The sequence below is a fragment of the Anabas testudineus genome, chromosome 23 (genome assembly GCF_900324465.2).
Source record: "Anabas testudineus chromosome 23, fAnaTes1.2, whole genome shotgun sequence".
NCBI classification, from domain to species: Eukaryota; Metazoa; Chordata; class Actinopteri; order Anabantiformes; family Anabantidae; genus Anabas; species Anabas testudineus.
In genome coordinates this window covers 3,676,525-3,700,689 of record NC_046631.1, presented here as the reverse complement: position 1 = coordinate 3,700,689, position 24,165 = coordinate 3,676,525, and the positions used below count along the sequence as shown (strand labels likewise).

At 41.1% G+C, this 24,165-nt stretch overlaps 1 protein-coding gene across 1 annotated transcript in view; it reads right to left on the bottom strand.

Moving 5' to 3' along the window:
- The window catches only part of tafa2 (TAFA chemokine like family member 2), a 41,074-nt gene that overhangs the window by 12,852 nt on the left and 4,057 nt on the right, over positions 1-24,165 (bottom strand). The window contains exon 2 of the mRNA XM_026361534.1: positions 2,878-2,984. Coding sequence (XP_026217319.1) covers positions 2,878-2,983 — 106 coding nt within the window. The 5' untranslated portion in view covers position 2,984. The remainder of the gene's footprint in view (positions 1-2,877; positions 2,985-24,165) is intronic.

Sequence of the window (24,165 nt, the reverse complement as noted above, 5' to 3'; positions counted from 1 at the left end):
ACGGTTTGACAGATGAGTGCAGTAAAGGAGGCTCGCTCAACAGAGGAGGTCATCTATGACATCACCTGTCAACTAGTCCTTAGAGTCCTTACGTCACTCATCAGACAGTTTAACATCTTGACTCATGTGACTTCACACAACATATGCAATGACCACGATGACCTCAACAACCCTCAAGTTAATAGTGACTTCACATAGGTTAGAATGTGCAAGCTGACATCACGATGGAAGCATATGAAGCAGTTTAACAATATAAAACTTAAATGGACTTGTATGACAAAGCTCAGCAGCTTTAAGCAGTGCACATGTGGACTGACTGATACACACTTTCCCCTTGGGGCTTACTGTAGTTCAATGCACTCATGATCGTTCAGTACTACAAGCTACAGTATATTACAGTTGACTCAGATAATGTGCATTGCACATTGTTGTCCTTGTCAATTCCTGAACATGTCAAACTGCTACTGTGTGCCAAAGTGTGGACAGACTCTCTGCTGCAGTTTAGTTGATAGTAGGTCTTACACCAGAAGATGTAGCACGAGCAGCAGCCAGCAGCATTCTGCCACTGTATTGATTTGAAGGTCACTTAAAGCTCCATGAACCTATTAAACACTGTAGTGTAGTAGGAATTAGACTCGGAGCATATATCGCCAGTAACAAGCCAGCCATCTATTGTATGAGATGATGGAGAGAAGAACAGGGGAAACACAGCTAAAACAGAAGGTCAGTGAAGTTACTTTCTTTACATCCACTCATTACCAGCATGTCCTGCATGTAAACACAATGGCTAATACCCAAAAAGAAATGGTGAAAGAAAAAGTTGAATTTGTAGAGGGACACCGGAAAGCAGGTAGCCTTAAATACTGAATAAATAGATGCTAATTAAAATAAATCAGGTGTCCTCACAGCCTGGGAGCTGAGCTAAACTGGGACTGAATCCAGTCTCACTACACTTTCTGCTCTGCCTCCTGGTCAATAAAGGACGAAAAGACTGACCGCTGATGCTTATTATTCTCTCTTACAGTATCACTGCCTGACAAGAGAGTGCAATAGCAAACCTTCCCAAACCAGAGAGCGAAATATACTGAATTTACATAACTGTCAGGGAGTAGAAAAGCATGTTTGATGTTGCAAACATGATCCCATCTTCACTGACACAAACCGGTTATTTAAAGGCGTCAAAGCTCATGTGTGCATTAGTAAATCAACTTGTCCCCTTGCTGAAATGAACTAAATTTGTCCCGCTTTTCAGAGGTTGGGCTCACTTTTCCTCTCCTTTTTTGTGATTTCTGAGAGGAAATACATTTCCTTTTCTATTCCGTTCCTGATTAATTTCATCCCTTGAATGATAACAGGTTTACAGCAACAGAAATAGCACCCAGGGGAAATTAGAGGGGCCGCATTGACTATCAGAGAGAAACTGAATGCGCGTGAGATTATTCTGATTCGCTTCCTGCTTAAACGATGAGCACCTTGAGCTGGGACTGCTGCCAGTCAAAACCGCGAACATCAAAGCTCGGCGCTGCCATCTAATTGGTCAACAAAGAGAAGATAGGTATGTCTGATTTCTATCATGCTCACAAATGGACATCCTGTTGGGCAGCAGCTCCGCCTGTATACTACCAATTATCTGAGGCTGTGTATTGTCTGTAGCACTCCCAGTGATGAAACATATAAGTTGGCCTCTACTTGTAATGTTGCCATAATTGATCTCCCTGGGTTTACTAGTGACAACCCGACAACACTTTTAATGAGGCTAGAGCAGACGATTTTGACTCATATCTTCAAAAGAACTGTTTCCACTCAATTACACCCCCATTTACAAGCGTGACATTTTCTGTTTGATATGCAGCATAGTGAGGAATCCCTTTTTAAACACTTCACATGATCAGTGGAAGCTACTATACCAGCACCACTCCATGCGTTTGTCTCACGCCTCTCCTCGCTTTAATGCTGCCGGTCACTCTGTCCTGGATGCAGAGCTTAGGCTTCACGCTATGAACAAATCAAACGAGCCTCCGCAAGTCCCGTCGGTTCCTGCAGAGCTGCATGAACAGATGGATGGAAACTCAACAAGCTTGTGGAGAAAGAACAATGGTTTATGTCTAGATATGAAGAACAGCTTTGACCTTATTGTGAACCTCTGTGGGCCACCTGGCTGACTGATTGTATTGAGCACATGATGGGACTGAGAGAAGGAAGGAAGGAAGTAAACATATCTTCACCTGGATTTGTTTTTCTTTATAGAGAAACTAGAGTGGTCTCAAATTGAACTCTATCGAGAATAGTTTGACTTGTTAGACATGCAGCTGGTCTCTGCTGAGCTATGCGATTTCCTTGTGCTTATTGTTTAAATTGGAGTTTTCCACTCGAAGATGAATGAAAGTTGCTCTCTTGGCCAGATTTGCTTCCACATTGTGCAGCCCTCTCAGGGCTCCATCACCATTTAAGAACACCATGGATGATTGTCACGCTACTCCACCTCCAGCTGTAAATGAATGGGAACTGTGCAATGATTCTGTGCTATGGAGAAAACACCTTTGTGCTTGTGTCTGTCACAAAGATCAAAACAGAAGTTAGAGTACCATGGTTTGTGCAGTGCTGACCTTGGGGGCTTGGGCCCACTGCACATGCTTTTTTTTTTTTTTTTTTCCAGTTTGCCCCACCCATGCATTCCTACAGGCTTCACCTTAGGATGACATCTTTAAATTAGTAAATGTCTTTTCAACAGTTTTGGTGTAAGATACACAAGATAGACTTGGACATATACAGGCATTTATCAGGCTTTACTATTTTTTATCACTCTTATCTTTTCCGTTAGCGACACTGAAGACTTGGGTGTTAAAGAAATTTGACTTTTGTTTTTGATGTACTCACCTGTAGTTCCTTCTGTTGGTACAGACATCTCCCAGACACTGATGGCAAGCACCATGACAAGTAGAGTACAAGTAGTACTTCCGATCTGCATGTATCGCTCACTCATCCTGAAAATACAAAAACAAATGTTAACATGAGTTGGTCATTTACAGCACTACTTTAAGCTATTTTAGGTAAATTGATACCACTATTTATCTTACCCAATATTTTACAAGGGCAACATGTCACATTCCAGACACCAGACGTTGGTTTATCAAATTTTATTAACCATAACTATCCTATTTGCATGTTTCCAAACTGGGCACTTTCAGTGAGAGGACTCGGACTGACACATAACAGAAAACGAGGGCTGTTCCACAAACTCGCAGTTTAACTCAGTAGCTTAGCTTCTCTGAATGCATATTTGCTCTTATCAAGCAGCGATACAGGCTCTTATCCTCCTTCTTGCTTTTCAAAACAAACTACAGCTGTGAATGCGCCCTAGATCACAGTCTCCAAATATTTTCTTTCCTCCCCTGCTCCTCCTTTCCTCTCTCCTCCAACAGAAGGATGTTACAGCAGGAACCTGAACAGAAGGTGAAGACCCTCTGCTGCCCCAACAGGCTTCCGCCAGCCTCTCAAGGCTCAACAGTGGAGTGGAAGAGAGCACACAGGCTGTAATGGTTAATCCATCCCTCCACTGTACCTCCACCTCTGCACTACCTCCCCCTAATGAAGTGTGGTGTGGCTGAGGCCCCACTGTATAAACCATCTGGCACAGTGTGTTATCATTGACAGACAACGATCACATTTCAAACAGGGATGCAGGAGCAGTACGGTAATTACTGGAAGAGGTATGGTATCAAATGGCGTGAGCATACAAAATTACAAGCTGCGTTTACGCCTTATTTACCGCCTCCCGCCTCTTATCTTCCTGCCTTATTGACATATAGATTGGCTAAACCTCGTTGGGGTTCTCAGATTATTTGTGTAATTAAGTTTATTTTGGCAAAGTGAACATGACCTTTTATCAAGATTTTCTCATAACTCCCAGCGTCACACAGGAATTAGACTCTAGTGATGTGTCTCACATGTTCTGTGCACCCGCTGGAATTATAAATAAGATATCCATCATCAAGAGATGCAGGTAATGCCAACATAAACAAGAGGGAAGCTATCTCAAGTGCTGACTGTGGCTCTGCCTTCATACTGTACTGTTTCTATTGTGTGAAAGTTTTTTTGTTTTTTGTTTAAGGTAAACACAACACAAGTCATTGTTAAAATACTGTATCAGAATTGAGACATCAGCTTATGGTTGTGAAGCAGCTGGGCAGAGCATGATGGGGATTTTCATTTTTCATTCTCTAATATGTGACAGAGATTAAAAGTCAAGCAGTTTGCTGTTATTGGTATCTTCATTTTCGAAACTTTTAATCTCCCAGAACGCGTGCCGGGCATGCTGGAAATATCTGAGCATCAGGTCATTTAGCCACTTATCCACATGGCTCTGATCTTTTAGGATTTCATTATGGATTTTTCCATCACTGAAATAAAGTATACCTCCAACAGAGGCCATGACAGCCAGCTTCATGACTTTTAGCAGGGAATTCAAGGTAGCTGGAGAGACATGTGGAAGGATATTCACTCAAATGTTTAGTGTGATAGCAACATAAGCGTGAGGTTTATGTATCTGCTCAAATTGTCCACCTACACTAGGTGCTTGTATTGGAGCAGTGAGTGCTAAAATTCACCTTCATGGCAACAGATTTATAGCTGCTGCTTAGTTGTAGAATTGGAAGACGGGTTGAAATGTTGGCCAGCCTGTGTTTCTGTGCAATTCGTGGTGATGTGTGTTTAAAAAGGGTCATTGGTGACACAGCGCAGGGCAGTGTGCCACAGCATCATTTGTTGGGTCCCGTCTAAAGGTGCAGTCCTATAAATGGGATCTCATTGTCCCTGAATGTGCAGTGTTGTCACTGGTGCAGCGGCGTGCTTGGCAGAGCCAGCCACAGAAGATTTGTTACAAGCCATTTTACATTCTGACCTCGGCTCTGACAGCTTTAGCAACTTTGGCGAAATACCGTACAAAAATGCATGGATCCAGAATACCTGCAGTTGAAGTCTTAGCCTTATATTCTTGTTTAAGATTAGGAAACCTTATTTCAACCCTATTCTATGGTGGAAACAACCCAACATACCCAACTACACCACCTATGTCAGACAGTTTTATGCTTTTAATCCACTGGCTATGGCTGGAAAAGGTGCACCTTTCAGCTTATTGTTTTGGTTTTACGGCTGTGTTTTGGTTCATTCTCACAGCTCCCATCAACCTCTATAAACTACCTGCACAGCACCAACAGAGAGACAAACAAAAATAGCAAGCTAGTGAACGGGCATTAAGCAGCTTGGACCAAATCTGAAAGCGAGTGAGCACTGGTGAAACACCACATCAAATGAATGCTAATGTTGCAAATTAGGTAATTATCTCCTAATCTAATTGCCATACCTACATTATACTGTAAAGTGACCACATCACACTGGTCCTTGCTGCCTTTCACTGGTTACCTGTGTGACTTGAAATTGATTTTTATTTTTTAAGGGCTTGAATGGCAAAGGAAAGGCCAATTCAGTGTTCTCCTTTAAATCTCCTCTATAAACTCATGGCTGTGTTATAAAACTGACGCTTATATGCTATCATCATTTTAATTAATTATATTGTTTAAGATGATGTTTATGATTTGATTACTTGATTTGACTTTAGTTTAAGGGACTATATAACTGTGTTTTAAAGGTGCTAGAAAACAAAAAAGACTAATTAAATCAAATAATTCAATTTAATTTACCCAGATCCAGTTACTTCCATGTCTTAAAGATCACCTACACACTTTTAATGTACATAAATGCATAAGCTAAATGCTTGAATACATACGTACAGCACATATATTTACACAAATTCAAATTGCATTTATGTGTTTTAGACAAACACTGTGTAGAAATAAGTGCTTAATGTGCACATATTAACTTGACTTTCGTCTTTTTTATCTCTTTATTTATTCCTTTTAAGTCTGAGCCACTTGAGCACATTTATATTTTTTCTTTAATTAAGCCAGAACAATGTAGTAATCTTGATAATAACTACTTTGCTGAGGTGCTGAGGTATTATTACAGGTTTTCTCTATTGATTTTTATCCATGTCATGGAGCTTTTAGTGCCACCCGGGAATTTTCCTCCAGTTATAAGAGACTCAAATTAATGTTTTGGGAGGAAACTTAAACTATGACTTCGAAACTGTCTACTGCAGTTAGGAGTTTTAATTGTGCATTTTCATTCTGATCTCATGTATAATGTATGCTTTTTGTCGCACAGTAGCCCCCGTAGTGAAACACATAAGGTATGCAGATAAGTGCCATGAGCGTGAAAGATGAACTGCACATTGAAGTTTGGAGGATGGCAGATGAAAAAACAAATACCAATAAACAGAAGCTTTAATGAAATGTAATTATCCTTTGATTGTGTTCAGTAGTTTAGGTCTTCTCTTGCCAGCAGAGACTTAACATTTTTCGATCTACAGTATATTATGTACAGCACTCAAGGACGCTTTCAAATGCAAATGAATACCTTTATTGAAGAATAATGCATATTCTTTTCATTGGTGCCACCTCAGTAGTTCCCCTAGATTTGTGTGCTCAAATTTATCTAGAGATTGGACTTTTATCCCTTTGTTACGAGTTGGCTCTGTTGTGTGGCGTATAAGCCTGCGGTGTAGATCATCGGATTTCCTTTCAAGAGTACAAAGTGAATTTGTTTAAAACTGAATGAAGCAAGAAATCCCCATCTCTGACCAAAACTCTGATCGTCTCAGTGGTTTTGTCCGGCCCTCCCACTCTCCGTTCCCTCGCCGTTGAACAATTTGAATGGCAACAGAGCGCTTTAAAAAAGCCTCCACTCGAGGCTGGACCTTGAGGGGACACACCGACGTGAACTGTCACCTCTGAAAGATTTTTCTGCACACACAAAGATGAAAACATATTACTGTAGCATCTGCAGAAAATCCCCAGCTCCACTAAATTTAAAGGAAACAGTAACATTAGCACAGTGCAAAAAAAAAAAAGCCATCAACCTTATTTCTGTTGTATTGGGCCATTAGTGTCCCAGCACTGCACACTGTGCACACACATCAGTGCAGCCTTGCAATAACTAGACAGAAATTACGAAGAAAGCAAATTAGATTTTCTTACTGTGTATTATTTCTTATTTCTAATGCCAATGCATTTTCTTTTGATGGCTTTCATAGTATATCTTAAATGAACAATATTGGTCAAGTCTTGTTTTCACCTAAGACTTTTTAACAGCTGGAAAGAAAAAGAAATCGAATGGACAAGTTTTGACAGACCAAAGTGCAGCACTGCCCAGAGTCTACTTCCATTTTATTGCTGTCGATGGAGAAATAATAACATTTGGTATACTGTTGCCTGGAGACACAGTGAACAGCCCCCGAGCTTGACACTCTGCCCAATCATTTTTTTTCTTGCTGTACTGACAGTGAGACTGAACAATAGATCAAAAGGTTATGTTCCCTACTTCTACTCCTGATCACCATGTGAGGGGTCTTCTCCTCATAACAACTCATTGGCATGCTCGCTAATGTGTCTGGAGTCTCTCAACTTGTTCCAGTTGCACACCTCATATGTAAAGCATACATGTACTGTATACCACTAATAAAAACACTGCGCTATTTTGGCATTCACTTCATATAACTTGTAATCCGGTTGCAATTTCGCTCCCTAATTCATTAGAGAAACGTCATTTTTAGGACACTGGGTTGCATTTTAAGAGCAGAGAAAGACATATCGGCTATTTAATAGAGAAATTATTAGCATGCAGATGCAGCAACCAAAACTGTTTGAAATGCAGCACTGTTGTTGCTAATGAGGTGCCAGTTATTACAGTGCCTCTGGGACCAGTTATTACAGTGCCTTTGGGAGTTTCGGTGGGTAAATACTGCACCGACCAAGACCCTTGTTTATCTTCAATAATGTGAATATGCCTTAACTCTGTTTTTCTTGTTGCCACCCATAATTACCCAACTGCCATTTCTACACTGATGTCAGCGAGAGACAGATCCACTCTGGCAGATTTGTGATGTGTCAACAAAGTCTGTGTTTGTGTGCACAAGCAGGTGAGAGCTTGGAAAAAGATTTAGTTTGAGTACCGTATTTTGTTTGACAAGAGATCGGGACTGGAAAACGCAGCATAGAAAAAAACTATATTCCCCCACTTGATGAGAGTTCACTGCACAATCTCAAGTAGGAACAATGTCAACAAATCAGACATCTTCAGCATTTAAAACTTCGATGTGGGAAAAGAAAGAAAAAAAAAACTAAACAAAACGTGTGCGTTACCAGCCGTCATGCTTCAGAATGGTGGGTTTGAATAAGTGTATTTGATTTAGTAGAATTATGCCGAACACTTTAGTGAAATAGGGACTGTGTGTAGATTCAGATCCTGACCTCTTTTTTCGTTGTTGTCCCACTTATGTCACTTATTTTCCCACTTTGATGGGTTTACACAAAGTCACAATACTTTCCATTAGCGAGCAAATTACTCTATCAACCCTGGCCTATTAATAGTTCCTATAGCACAATAGTACATGTTAAAAAGTGGAATATATAAAAATGTGTGTTTCTAAGAGACCATCAGTGAATCACAGATCTCATATCTCAATTTAATGATCCCATGGAGCCTTTTTTTAAGGACATAAAACATTCTCAGAGTATCTGAGCTGAAGATTTTGAGTTTCCACGTCACACTTTTGTAACTTGGCCAAACCTGTAGTGATGCCACACAAATCTAAAGCGAGCCCAGAGAAAACTTTCTCCAGTCTTCCAGTTACATCCTGCACAGTGACCATTAGGCAAAATGCATTTTAATAGGAAGGCTACTGCCTCGGTTGAGAATGGGAAGTTCATCCATGTTCCAGACACTTAAAGACTCATAAGACTGGTATATTTCTCCATAAATATCTCTCCTAGCTTTGATGCTAATGTGTTTTACTTTTATGCCAGTAATCATTTTAAAAAGTGTAAGATTCAATTTTGTGTTTGCCTTAACTGTAGGAAGATGCGCGCCTGAAATGCACAAGGCAAGTGTGTAATCCACAGTATCAGAGAGTTTGTAGTGTGGATGGAGGGAGTGTTACTAAACCATAAAAAGCTGGACTGTCCCCCTCTGTTACGGCAGCTGGATTGGATTCAGGGATTAGCCCCGCTTCTCCTTCCCCTTCCCCTTCCCCTCCATCTCTATCTCACTCTTTACTTGGACCGTGACAGAGACTGTCACCTCGGACGGCTGCAGGGAGCCGATTGCTCCGTCACAGAGCAAACACCGCTCATTCGCCAAAACACAGATGTTCCCTTCTGACAGCTGAGGAGGGAAGCTCTCAACCCTGTCACGCCAAACAAGGGAGTTTGCCCACTCTCTGTCACGCGCCCTGTGAAGCATCTGCCACAAATCCTCCTCAGTTCACTTCATAAACAAGACAAGACAGCTGTCAGGGTTGTGTTGAAGTTGATGTATGCACTTAGGACTATAAAAGGAGCCCTGCTTTAGCACATTGTCCTGATGACTTGCTAATCAAATCATTATACACCAGCCTGGAGCAGAGACCGAGCTGCTCCTCGGTGTGATTCACAATCCAAATCTGTCTGAGACTGTGAGTGGCTCGGTTCGCTCCTGAGGCCTTCACGCTCGCTCCTGATTCGCTCCTGATTATTTCAGGATGACTGTTCATATCAAAGCTGGGATGTAATCCATAACACAAGCCAACGGAGCTCTCAGCTCTATGAAACATCCACATGCGATAAGGATCAGTGTCTAGATGTTGTTTATGTTAAGGTGACATGCTTTAGAAATGACGACTTTGTGAAATGCATTTTGGATTTCAGCAGACGTAATTCATTTGACTTGATATGGCTCTGAACATAAAACATCCACCCATGCAGTTTTCTACTGCTCACACATCAGAGAGGGAAACTGATTGGGGGCACTTCCAGCTGCGGTGAGAATGCAACCCGTGTGAGGAAGGCCTTGATTTCAAATTTCACCAAAGAAGAAGCTTGGGCAGAGCAAATATCAGCGCCGTAACCCGACACTGATGCTGAGTGCCCTTTCAGAGACTTAGCCACCAAAACGACCTTCCGTAACGACACGTCGAGATGCTATCCGAGAGGCCGTGCTCCTCAAAACCGCAACAGCCAAATGGTCTCAACCTTAGTTTTCCTTTGATCAGAGTGTCTATGCATCAACGTCTCATGATCCAGTGTGCTATTTCAGTCTAACCCCCCCCCTTTAAATATTGCCTGGCACCATCAGCAGGTAGGAGCATTCATACAGATCACAGTGTACCAGACCAGAGTCTCTTCTCTTTTTCTTTTTATAGTTAAGGTCTGTTTGCCTCCCTGTAATTGCTCTCTTAGCTGAAGCTTTATGAATTATCAATGAGCAGAGTCTAAACATTTTAGGAAAAATACGCACGTTTGTGGCACTTTCGAGAATAGAAAGACTGGGTTCGACTGACGTCTTCAGCTGATATCAATTTTTTAAAGCATCGACACTGGGTGAATATCACCACTGTCACAAGTACTTTAACTTAAGGAATTGTACTTACTCACTGTTTATTCCACCACATTTCAGATGGAAAAGCTGCCTTTACTAAAGGTTTGGAGCAGGAACAGTTTAGATTATCTTAGCGTAAAGTTTGGTTTTGTATGTGCCACTGTATAAATCGCCACCAGTTTTTGCCTGCCCTTTAAAAATACATTAACGCCACATCGTGTTGTCGGCGCGCTCTTGTGCCGTGTCCATCTTGTAACTGGAAGGACATGGGTTTGATCCCTGTGACAGCAGCCTCGTGTCCTTGCGCGCGACGCCTATTCCCTGTGTCAGTGCGAGCGAGTGTGTCAGCTCAGTGACTGCAGAACAACATGGAGGATAATAAATAAATGATGTATGAAAAATTATATTCATCCTTGACAGCAAGTCAGGTGTGTGGGAGTCAGCAGGAAGCTCTCGGTCTGCTTTAATTTCACTTTTGTGGGTCACAATTTCATGCTATTGCAGTTTCGGAAGCGTTGGGTATGTTTGATTTGATTAAATTCAATTGGCTGCAGTGCTTATTGTCTTCCTGCCATCTCCGTAACACCTCAAAGACAAAGATGATTGCTACATAACATTTTTGGCACTTACTGAAATTGTTCCGAGGGATAAAAAGGGGGAATAACAGGTCGTGGCGAGACGAGTCTTTTCTTTTCCCTGTGTCTCGGCTCTGCTGTCAGTTTATGTGATAAGCCAGAGCTGAATCACAGGCTTTTTGATTTTACATGTATCAGAATATTAAATGCCATTTTCTTTCGCCCGTGTTTGATAACAGTGGAGAAATTGTATTCAGTATCAGCGAGCAGATAGGAAGACTTTGTTTTTCAGCCTACAGAAGGTGAAAGTTAGACTTTTTTTTTTTTTACAAGGTAGTGGCTTCTAGTGTTTATTAGATGGTCAGAAGTGGAGAAAAAAGTTTATATACAAACTGTTCCATTATAATAGGAACTATTTTATCCAGTTCTTCCTTTATTATTTAAGAGATATTTTATTAATTTCAATTACTACACATTTTTTCCTTTCCTTAGTAGACTGCACAAACGTTCCTAATCTAAATTTCCACATCTACTGTTGAACAAATCAATGTCCTACTGTAAACAAGTCATAATTACTCCTATTTGCCATATAGTTTGGTTTCCAGCAACACCGTTCAGAATAGATACTTTTTCATTCATGCACATAGAGTACCTGACCCAACCATAGATATAAAATCAAAAATGCGAAATGAGCTAAACTGTTCTCTAACTCTGGCAGGAAGCTGCAGGTTGCAGAACATTGACATTGAGAGCCTTTATTGTTAGTTTGAATCTAACACCTTATATGTAACTTACCTGATTATACAGCTGTACTGGAGTTTTGTCACTTTCTTACAGGCGAAACACAATAAAATTACAGCTAAATTGTCACCGCAGCGTGGAGGGACTTATCAGCGCTACTGTAAGATTCATTTGAAATTCGCGAGACTGACTTCTCTTTAAAAAGGCAGAGGGGCTATTTAAGAAATCACACAGGAGGAACAGGAATACATTACACTCGGAGGTAGCCTCCATTTATCATCATCATTAAACAAACGGAAGATGCCAGAGTCATGTGCACATACGGATATTTCCTCTCTCTCTCTTTCTTTTTGCCCCTGCTTACCTTTCGTCCCGGACAAGTTAAAGCACTTAGAGGAGCTACTGGCAAGTTTTGTTTGCTGTGGGAAATAATAATAGACTACGTTATAGGTCGAAGATAGGTTGCTACTCAAGCTGATATAATTGGCTTTAAATCCTGGCTGTGTTTTTACAGAGAGGCGATATGCAGCAACATTTATAACCAGCTTCAGCACAGGGCTGACAGAAAATGCAAAGTACATAGAGGCTTGGAAAAAGAAAAAAGAGGATTTTGTCAGTCAAAACACTGTGATATTTGTGCTCTTGGTGTGAAATAGCTGTCAAGGCCGCAGCCACCTCTTTCTTTGTCAGGCTAGATAGGTTAATAAAGTGAACACATGCGAACAAGGAGAGAATTTGTGTCTAAACTCAGACACGGCTGTGAAGAAGAAGCAGACAAGGTGATAAAAGTAGGTGAGATCGTGAGATTTCCAGTCATGTTAAGAGAGATAACCGAGGCTCTTTTTTATTTTTATTTTCCTGACTGTGTCTCACGTGTGACTCTAAACTCTTTCTTTGGTGACGGGGCTCGGCACGCGCTCAGCCACGGTGCACTTCCTGCAGTGTCTGTGACTGGAAACCCGGAAAAATCCCACCTCGGATTAGTCGCAGCCAATAAGTGTGTGTGTGTGTGGGGGGGGGGGGGGGGGAGGACGTGAATAGAGTCAGCTCTCGCACGCTTTGATGAGAAGAAAAGGTGAGGAGCGCAGAGCACGTTGAAACCTATTTTTAGGAATCTAATGAAACTTCTCAGCGCTGTGCCGACAGCAGGAGACGTTGACAGGCGATTATGATACTCTTTAATTAGCTCCCAAGCTTTGGTCTATTTGTTAGCCAATTATCATCACTAATGCCACCTTTGATGCCTCCTACCCAGGTTACATGCTGCAAGAGCCAAGTAAAATGTGAACTACATTCATGACATTGTAGGCATTTGTTTAGACTTCTCATGTGGAGACATCATGACAAAGCGGCGTCTTCACCCACTGAATTATGGGAAGAAAAATGAGCTTTGGAAGACATAGCCATTCTCTGGGGTTGGCCCACTTCTTGCTATACTTCAGCATAGAGTGGTTCAGTTAATTTGGCTACGCTGCTTTCCAACTCACCCTGTTGGGCTACATTGGAGTGATGTTTGATGTTGCTGTGCCATTGATCTTAGCAATTACCTAAATGAGCACAATGTTATGTTATTTTCCAATCTTCCTAACTTGAATTCATCTTGTAACAGTGATAGTAGAAGTGTACTCCAAGGTGTTACATCGCTGTTGATTGTGGTTGCTGGTGCAACAGGACTAGAGATGTTAGTGTTGTAGGGTTAGTTCTATTACATCTATAACTGAAGTGAAGTGTATTAATCTAATATGTGACATGTGTATGTGTGGAAAAACAAAAACAACAGGCTGGAAGTAAAAGGAATTGCAGAGAGTGGACATCCCTGCCATCTTATCATAACTAATCCACGCACTCCTGCACAGGTTGTATTTATATTCCGGCTGTCTTTGTATTACAACACCGAGGGGCACAAAACGCGTTGCAAATGACACGAGCCATAAATCAGCCTGGCTTCCTCTTATCTCTCGTGTCGACCTCTCTCGTGTCAGAGCGGAAGCGCGCGCCAGAGGCGGCCCCGCTCAGGCTCTGATTAGGGCCGTTGCTCGGTCTGAAGGGCCGGCGGGCACTGCTGGGACAGAATGACCAGGGCAAGATGCTGAAGAAGGCAGGGGGTTTAAAAAAAATCTATTTAATTACACAAAGCAATTGACCAGAGCACAGAAGCTTTAAAAATGAAACTGCACATGTATTTTTTTTGTGTGTGTTTTCGGTTACACTGCTCTCTCCGCTGTTTTACATCACAAAACAACGGAGCTCAAGTTATTTTAGCCATGGCCCTCATGAGGCTTATAATCCCAGCTAAGTGACAGGCTAATTTGTGGTATTAGATTGCTTTCATCGGGTCGTTTGGGTCCGCTTTGAACGTTAGCGTTATGAAAAGGCTGCTCTGCCTCAGCGGTCACATTGCCTTGTATGATGGGTGAGTGCTGGGGTGGGTGGGGAAGCCATATTTCCACAGTCGTGTTCAGTCAAGAAGGATTAAGCCGAAGGTACGATACCAGGGCTGTATGGGAGAACCTCCACCCAGCCGGGATCAGTCAAGTGTTCAGTCTAATCGTAGTGTGAATTTAGTCTTTTTATAATGAGCGATGAGACTTAAACAGAACTAAAGGTCCATGGAATGACAAAAAATAGGTTTTCTGCAGGAGTGGAAATCCATCAAAAAGGGACAAGAGGCGACTCTAGTGGTGTTAACATGGCTCAATGGTGAGACAAAAACATCCAGTATTATAGAAAGAAATCAAAGCGTGTACGTGGGTTTGAGGGAGGCGTTAATACCAGAATATAGCATTAAGATATACCCTCACACACAGACACAAGACTGTTCTCTTTAACAATAAAATGGGAGCCATGCTAAGTCAACTTACTGCTGATGACCATTCATAGTGTCAGGGACTGGAACAAGTAATTAAAGGCAATAGAAAAATGGAAGATTAGTTAGAATTAATCCGCAACTTTTCCCATTTTCCTGCAGAAAAGGCTGAAATAGAAGAATATGGAAATCTAGCAGAGCATAGCAGAACTAATGGCTTGGCAGCTCCCCCCCCCCCCCCCCCCTGAAGTGAGAAGGGGCTAATGGATCCGCAGCCCTGGCTAAGATGGCTGAGCCAGATTGTATGTGGATTTAAGCGATTAGGAACGCGGTGGTCCCGGTTTTCTTTTGACGCAGAAAATGTAATATATGACAATGAATGCTAAAATATGAAATTTCCCATTTAAAGGATCAATTGCTGTTGCAGGGAATTCACGGTACAATTCCAACTTTAGATTAGGGGGATATATGCCATTTGAATTTACATCATATATCTATGACACGGCTGCAGAGGACATGGCAGCAGGAGTCTGCAAATGTCCTCAAATCTACTGGACTCAGTGACATAAATATACATTCTCACATGCCGTGACATGTGACGTGCTCAACTTTCCGCTGTTGAGAATTGGTGGAATGATCTCACCTCACTAGCAGAATTAGTTATTTTAAGATTAATGATGAGTTATGTTAACAGCTTTCATGACATGAAGGACAGTTTTAATAACTTGAGTCAGTGTTGTCATTGTTTAACATCGTCTTAGATAATGTAATACCACGATATTACGTTATCTGAGAATTGATTGCCTGACCCAACTTTTTATTTTCAAGCCATGTAAAGAAAGAATTTATTACATTTCACCGAGTTATTACATCATCTATCAAGAAAATAATGGGACAACAGAGGCTGTGTGTGTGTGTGTGTGTGTGTGTGTGTGTGAGAGAGAGAGAGAGAGAGCGGGAGAAACCAAATTCAAGTTACAAACTTACATGTTAGACATTTGACATGAAGCCATTAAGAATCAGAATTAAGTTATAACTACACTTTATTTTAAAAAAAAAAAAAGGGCATAGGTTCCTAATCTGTCCTAAAGCGGTCCTCCTGTCCATACTGTCCACACAAATCACCTGTTATTTTAAGACAGGAAAAAGGTGAACCTGTCCTTTCATCTTAAAATATTACAAATCTGTTATTAAGTTCGTATGTTGACAGAACCATTCAGGAATAAGTCCAAATCTGAGAGCTAGAAAGAAAAAAAAAAACAACAATTCAGAAATAAGCGAGCTTCTTTAAAATATACAGTGCCATAGCAAGTGCCCTCTCATTATACGACAGGACATAGGATAGAAGGCAGGGTGGGACTCTGTGCATGCTGTCTGAAAGCGCCACTCTGTAGAGCCACGGCCGACTTCGACAGGTGCCGGTGGATAATTGGGCACCGTGCAGACTACAACCGCAGTGCCGCTGTCTCCTAGAGCTCATTACTATCACTCAGAAGTTCCCCTTAAAAACCTCCACAGTCACATGACACCACGCATTTGGGAAACACACGACTGAAGTCTCTTGAAAAGTTAACATTAAAGGGGCCGTCACTCACTGCAAGCTGCTGACGCACTGTTTGGACGGGTAAATGATCGTGCTCAGCGTGTCATAAGCCTGGAAGGCAAGAGGTTGAACACACACACACACGTTCAGCTGCATGCAGATACACACAGGGTAAGGTGCAGTCCATCCTTTGGTGAAACACGTACTGTATATCAACTGTGTGCTAGCCACTGATGACAGCTTTAAAGCAGGGGTTTTTCTGCCTTGCTGCCCAAAATGTGTATAATAGATAACAGAATTGTTAATCAGCTTCAGTGAGCCAACAATATGTTGCTAGGTGCAGAATGTATGTCCTTGAAAAATCACTTTCTACACATTTGCAAGCTTTGGAGTTTCTGTTTACACCTCATGAGAGTTTGAAACACCAAACCGGCAACACCTCACATTTACTGGCACACAGTTCCACATGCATCTTAGGTAATGTTTCGCCTTCATTAGTTTTTAAAGACGGGAGACAGGAGAGAAAGGAATCCACTTAGAGAGCAGGATGCTGCACTTACCCTTCTGACCCAGCAGAATGCCACCCACTAGGGCTATTCACACTGATTATGGCCCTGAGCAAATAACAGCAACTGTCTGTGTGGTGTTGTGTCAGTTGTCAGTGAGAAAATATAAATTGTCCAGTTTGAAGAATGGAGTAATAATGAGCAACAACTTTCTTCTCTATTTCAGCGCTTCTACTGATGAGTTGACAGGCTGACATGTTTCCATCCGCGTTACTAGATGACATAGCACCGTCGCACAGCGACTTTATGGCGCGACTACTTTGCAATTTTGCAAGGTTCTGTGTTCTGAGCAGGTATTCAGACTAAACTATGAAGTCCAGTTTATCAGACAACAACACGCTGCGTAGACAGGAAAATCCACCAGGAATGTGTTGGCATATTAGTATGTGGTCAGCCACTGCAGCACCTTGTTAAATGACAGCTCCTTGCAGCGTAAGTTGAGGCACATTCAACTTTGGAACGACCCTGCATTTTTCAGATGAATAAGGGCAGGCTGTCTTTTCATGCACGGCTAAAGTTGGCATGAACGCAGCCTAATTGAAATAAATGAGGAGCGCGCATTTTTTTTTTTTTTTTTGATGCCACGCTAACGCAAGTTCAAACCCAGCCTTACAAGTGTTCGACTGCACCATCCTCTTTCTAGCTTATTGGCCCATAAGCCAGGAAGAGGACGCTTGAGGTGAAAATCATTCAGTGAAACTCGCTGTTCCCAAGGTCAACAACGAGTTTCCGCTCTTTAATAGTGCTGCAGCTTCAAGAGGGCAAGTCTGAAAGATGGTGCATCGAGCAATGATGCTATTCCATAGTAGAATAGTTTAAAAGGAGGACGTATTTTCCCTTTTTTGATTTGGTTTCTCATCCTACTGGGTTAAAAAAGAGGCTTTTTTGTGTCAAACCACCATTGCCAGGGGAATAAAAAGGAGATTGTGTCATTGGTTTAGTATTCCGCAGACTTTGGTGTGAAGAGATAAACTTTATCAGTGCTATTGCAGCTCCTATTGCTGCCTATAGCAGTCAATAAAAGTGATAATTACTCAATGCCCCTGTAACAACTTCTAGAATCATGTCATGCAATTAAGCCGAGGTATTCTGATAACCGATTTGATTTCTAAACACAACTCTGAGGCCGGGCAGCATCATTAAATGCGCAGATACACACAGTCTGGGGAGAGAACAGTCCTACACATTTACAAGTCCACTGTCTCTTTGGCTTTGATTATTTGCTCAGTGGACAGAAGCCAAAGACCAGAGGGGAGAGACGAACAAAATCCAAATGAGCAATCACACCGTGAGGTTGAGGAATTACAGAATGTTTGGAGCGACACTGAAGGAATACTATATATCACAGTCATCGCTTAATATTTAATAAAGCAGATAAAGGGCTTCAGCAGAGTTTGACACAAGTCTGACTTGCATACCAGAAATAATTACATGAGAACAGATGCATTTTTGAGGTGGTGCATATGATATTAGAGCGAATCTCTTAATCGGACGAGGATCGAGCTAAATCAAAAGACACTGGAGCTTACTTTGCAACATGGTTCACACACACACACACACACCTCTCAGTCTTCTTACAAATCCAGTGTTAAACTGAGCAGATGCTCCTCAGTATGTATCAGATCTTACACCTTTAAATAAAGAAAACCATCTCACAACTCGGCAAGCAACTGCAAAACTGCTGGAGTGTGCCTTTACCCTGACTGCCGTCATGACGTGGATGATAGAAGAGCATTTACATTTTTATTAAGGCTTTTATGTTCACAAATCACAGCCTCTCACAATCTAAACCCAATCTTTCTGTAACGTGAAGTAACATCCTTGTATTGTAACACAGCTTCTCCAAAGAGCTGTTTTTGAATCAAGTTTCAAAGGAGAATTGATACCCTGACTTTTAATCTCTACAGTGGGTTAAGCCCAAAAATGGTAACAGAATGACAGAGATGACACAATCAGGGTTATTTTAGCAACCTTTAAAAAGCTGGAGCCACCCAAGCCAATAAACAGCTGTTACGTGATCAATAAATTGAACATCTTGTGTAAACACGTTTCGATTTCGAGGCCTATGCAGCTTAACCAAGGCCGATTCATTCCTTTTTATTTGGTCTAATGTGACAAATCCTTACCATCATACCTGGTAAGAAGGTTGTACAGTATTTTCTCATTAGGTATTTCCAGAATATGACGACACGCTAGTCGGCTGTGCTGTCTGAGAAAAATACACGACTCAATGCAAAGTGTTTGTCTCTCTGGGTTTTCTAATGAGCTGTCAGCACCTTGCACTTGACGATATAATTGGTTTCTGTGTTGGTTTAGACTCATTAAAGAAAAAAAAGAACTATCTGAGAACTTGGTTTGTCCTTCACAGTGACTGAGAAGGAAACATTGAGTTCCACCACAGTGCTTGAGCTATGGCCAGCACACCAACCCTCCACCGGTGTGTGCCGAGACATTGACTGGGTCGTCCTCCTTCCACACTTGGCACCACTAACATATGGTAAAGGATGTAAATCACCATCATCTATACCATCGGTACTGTTAGTGTGCCTGTTTGTGTGACTAAAACCACATTTTCCAGAATGCTACATTGCATCTAATTGTCCCCTGAAGATAAAGCTTGACATTGTGTTTTATTTTTTTTGTTTTTGTTTGTTTTTTTTTAACCCAGGGCATTTGTTTGCTCCACCATCTGCCCTCACCAGAAACTCTAAACAACTGGAGCTCTGCTTAAATTACGGTGCCCACTTTCTGTTTTGTGCTGCCGAGGACATGAAAATGACAAATCTTAGCTTCACTGAGACTTTGAAGCTAGAAAGGTTCGTTTAAAACATTAGTAGAAACTGGCTAATGTAGTGTTTTTTTTAAATTGTCCACAAACCTGAACCAAACATGATTTCAAAATTGTTTCCTGTATCTGATCTGAACGCTCAGGTAACAATGGATCCTGTTAGAATCACAACAAACCCCATGTTTCATAGTTATCTGACTAATAATTAATTAAAAAAAATTGGTGCAGCTTTAAATCATTTTGTTGTTGTTCACATTATTTTTTAAATGAACATCAGCAAGTTTAGTTTCAAAGTTCAGTCTGTTAATTGATTACTGCTGTTTTATTCACTTCAACAATCTGTAACAGCTACCACAAATAAAGATCCACCCACTCATTCTGTAATATTTCGGATAGTATCCACAGGGCAAAACACTTCTAATTGAATAATTTGAACATCTGGCTTGTACATCAACTAATCAACAGATCTCGCAGCCTTGGGACTGGAGGTCTGTGAGTTTTGCAGTCTGGAGGCTTCCTGTAACTCATTTCTGCCAAGCTATACACGCAAGCCAATGTGAATTTCTTCTTTTTTTTTTTTCACAAGTGTAAAGTAACCTGATGTTCAGCCAGAAAGAAAAGGCAAGGATGTGATGTAGCATTTAGGAAGAAACCCAGCTGATAAAAGGCTACAGGACCACACAACCATTCTATGTGACATTAGATTACTTTACTAATTACTTCCAAAACAAAAATTAATATGACTAATATGAAAATGATATATTTTTCCGTCTAGTGTTTCATTTAAGATGGTTGGAAGTTCTGTGTAGCGGTGTCGTCCGATCTTCAGATGGCGATACAAGTTATTGATGAAGGTCTCTGTTTCAAATACAGATAGATATACAAAAGCAGAAAAACACGCTTCATCTACACAAAACAGATTAGGTGACATGCAAGCGGTAACAAAATGTAATGCTTCACTTGGTGCAAGATTCCCACCTCTGGGGGCTGCATGCATCAGTGCTTTGATTGTGCTGGAAATGACTAAAACAGAAACTGTAATAACTATAACTACTGTATATAATCGCTCATCTTTAGCAAGTAGGCATGAGAGTGATACTTTTCAAGCAAAGAAGCAAATATGATCTAACTGCTCGGTTGTTGCTGAGGCAGGCAGCATGTACTGTAGTCCGGCTTTTACTATATTAATGATAATATTACCATCTTTGCAAACTTTAAATGGAATTGTTGCCTCTTCGTTTCTCCTGTTCTCTCTGCCTTCCTCCCGTATTTCCAGCTGTCGCCTGGTAGAATGTAAATGAGCCTCTCAGCACAGAGCCTATGATGGTGTCAGCCCTCTCCTTGGTCTCTGGTCTCATTAGAAGCCTAGTGTAGCTGACATTTACCCAGCCACTGTGTTGACTAGCTCTTCATGCGGGGCACATGGGTCAAAACAATACACAGCGAAACTTCAACAATCCATATCTCGTTGGAAAGGAAAGTTGCTGGAGCCTGTGAATGTTGACTAGAAAAAAAAAAATCACACTAAAGGGCCAAAATAAAGCCTGGAAATGTAAAAGCAAAATCCATACACATTCCTTTCTAAATGACCCATGTTGTGGAAACAGAAGTAAAAACTTGGCTGTAGCTTTGCTATTTTTGACGTTCTGTGTCCTTGCTCTGCTGTGCACACTGTTATTATCTGTATGTTACCAGTGTCAGCATGACAAAATCCTGGCAGCTGAAATAATTAAGATTCTGAATTAGCAGCAAATACTGCACAGTTTTTTTTTTTTACATCTGTACAAGGCTGAGTGAGTTGGGGCCATTTTGTGCAGTAACCTGCGTGATTTTACACGTTCCATACTTCCAGTGTGCCCATTGAAAATGTCAGCACGCTGCACGCTGTCATCTTACAGAGATAATTCAAATTTGCTTTGATTTCAGTGAACAACAGCCGTCTCCCGAGCCCTACAATAAGCTCTGAAACGGCTCTGTGAGTTTGAAATTAATAGGATGGCCGTAGCTATTTCCTGACTCTTCCTCCTCCTGGGACCCCGCAGCTCTGTTTTTCTGCGGTCCTCTCATCCTGTTACTAATGCCTGACTGTGTGTAACCCTTATCTCCATGCTCAGTACATGGCCTGATAGGGCTCTGTGTGTAAGCAATTAAAACGGCTTATTTGCCAGATAAGTGGGGGAGAGCGGTCAGATAGAAAGCCACAGGCTGCCACTATCAGGTCTTTAGGTTACAGCCCCTGGGTTAAATAGCCCGGGGCGCAGAGTGAGCCAAACGAGGCATACAGCTAGGCACAAGTGTGTGGAGGGGGATGAAACTCACACAAGACTGTGTTTTTCCACATCACATGCACACATCAAAATTAACATGCAAACATCACTCTAAAAAAACAACAGCTAGAAACATAGACAGGGCACCACCATGCAGGGATTGAATAAAATATATGTATCTAATGAACGGAACACATTTTCTGTGAAGCAGCTCTCCACATCGAGTGCAGCACAATCCCAGCACACGGGGAATAACACAGGAAAAACTTGTTTTATTATCACATTACAACTAATCACCAAAGAGACATAAAATCTGGTACGGTTTGCTCTTATTGGACGTCTTTAACACTATGTGTCATGTAGTAGCTGGAGGCTGCAGCGAATTGTAAAAAGTGTTACATATTGCCCTCAAAAATTCCCACAGTGGATCAAAAAGCAGGAGATTATAGCCTGTGCACTAGTTTTCCTGTAGTTTTCCACAGCACAATGCTTTGCCACTCGTGGAGGTGTAATTTACACTTTAGCACAATACCCTTGTTAGTGCTGCTGCAAAATGAGGATGATTCATAATTGTCTCAAACCTCAGTTTACTGCTCACTATAGATTAAACTTTGTTTACTGGGGTGTCAAACATTCACCGTCTTCTTGTTGAAACAACTTCAAACTAATATCCTATATTTTTCTTATTGTCAATAAATGTCACTTAGCCAGCAAGACTAAAACAAATGCTAATCTGTAGAGCAAAGAAGCCTGATGCCATCCACATTATCTTTTTATTGCTAAGATTTTTTATTTTAAATTAGGGTATGACTCATTCATAGCAAACACATCAGTAAAATGTTCACTAATATCAAACAGTATTTCGTTTATTTTGAAATACAACCTCTGTTCACTATAGCTAAAGCTCTATTTATCATTTTTTTCAGTTGCATTGCAACTTTAGGCAAAAAATAAATTTATATGGGCAGAGCTGAATATGCATAGCCTCTTCTATGCCACCAAGTAGGCAAAGCTGTCCAAAAGATGTCCTTTATTATCATGAACACATCCACTGTACTTTATTTCAATTTCACATATGCCACCTTGCAGTCCAAGCAATGCATTGTTCACTGGTGTTGGAATACCAAAAAATACATTACCTAGCTGTTTTATAGAGAGCCCCTAAAGGGACATGGGCAAAAAAAAAAAAAAAAAACGGATTTCAGTTTCTGTCAGGGAGTCACTTTTTTGGAAAGGACACCTGAACAGTCGATAAGACTTCAAAATATAATATGCCGGTGACAATTAGCAAGCAAAGCTGTAAAGTCCTTATAATTCAATCCAAGCTTAAAATAAAATTCCTGAAATTCCTTAAAACTAATTCCTGCATTGGCAATTGACACATAAGAAGATAGGAGACAGTTTCTTTTAATATAGTTATATAGATAATATAGATTTAATATGATGATCTATAGAAGCTAGATCATCATGAGTAGCAAATACAGGAGATGACAATATAGATGAACATTAAAATAAATAAGGTGGCATTTAAGAAGGAGAAGGAGGTGTTCACAACAGATATGTTAATTGTTATTTAACTGAGTCAAAGTAATCTGTATTTTTAAATAAAACTGCCACATCAGACTTTTTTTTAAGTACATATCTCCCTTTTTCTTGAGCGACCACCAGAACGGCTTTAGATGTGTTTGGTGGGAGATTTGCTTAGAGCGCATGTCAAGAAAACATGCATAGATTGGAAAAAGCGAGTAAAATCATAAGGTACAGAGTCGTCTCTCTGAAGATGACACGGTGGAGTAACGGAGAAGGAGAAGACTTCGACCTTAGTCGTGACCTGAACAGACTGTAATGAGTTTTGAACTTGTGCTTCAGCTCGGTATTGTTGTGGTTTTCAGAGTGCTGAGAGCTGGTAAACAGGATATTGAGTCCCAGATGGGTTTGGCTCACATCATGAAACAACTGTAGGCCCACAGCTCCGCACACACCATCAGCCATAGAAATGATACAGAGGGAACAGGGATGGATGGGAGAGATGAGAGAGTGAGGCGGCAAGGAAGGGAAAGTTTGTTTCTGCTATACAAAATGCATGCTGGTGTTTGTTTGGAGGCTTTTTCGAAATGCTGGAGTCATCCTGCGTGACGTGTTTATAAGCCACTGGGCCACACACAGAGTAACGCTAAGACGCTGCTGAAGAGATAAAACGGCCACACGGGGAAAAACCTAGAAACAGCCCATCTTAGAAAAACAGTGAGAAAACAGTTTCCCTCCTTCTTCTATCTTTCCACCTTTTTCTCCCTCCATGTGTCGAACAGGCTCACAGTTAAGAGGTTTGTTGGAGGAGGATAACACCACTATACCTAATCTTTACATCAACTTATACTCATAATTGTTTTTGCCTAATTTTAATAGAGA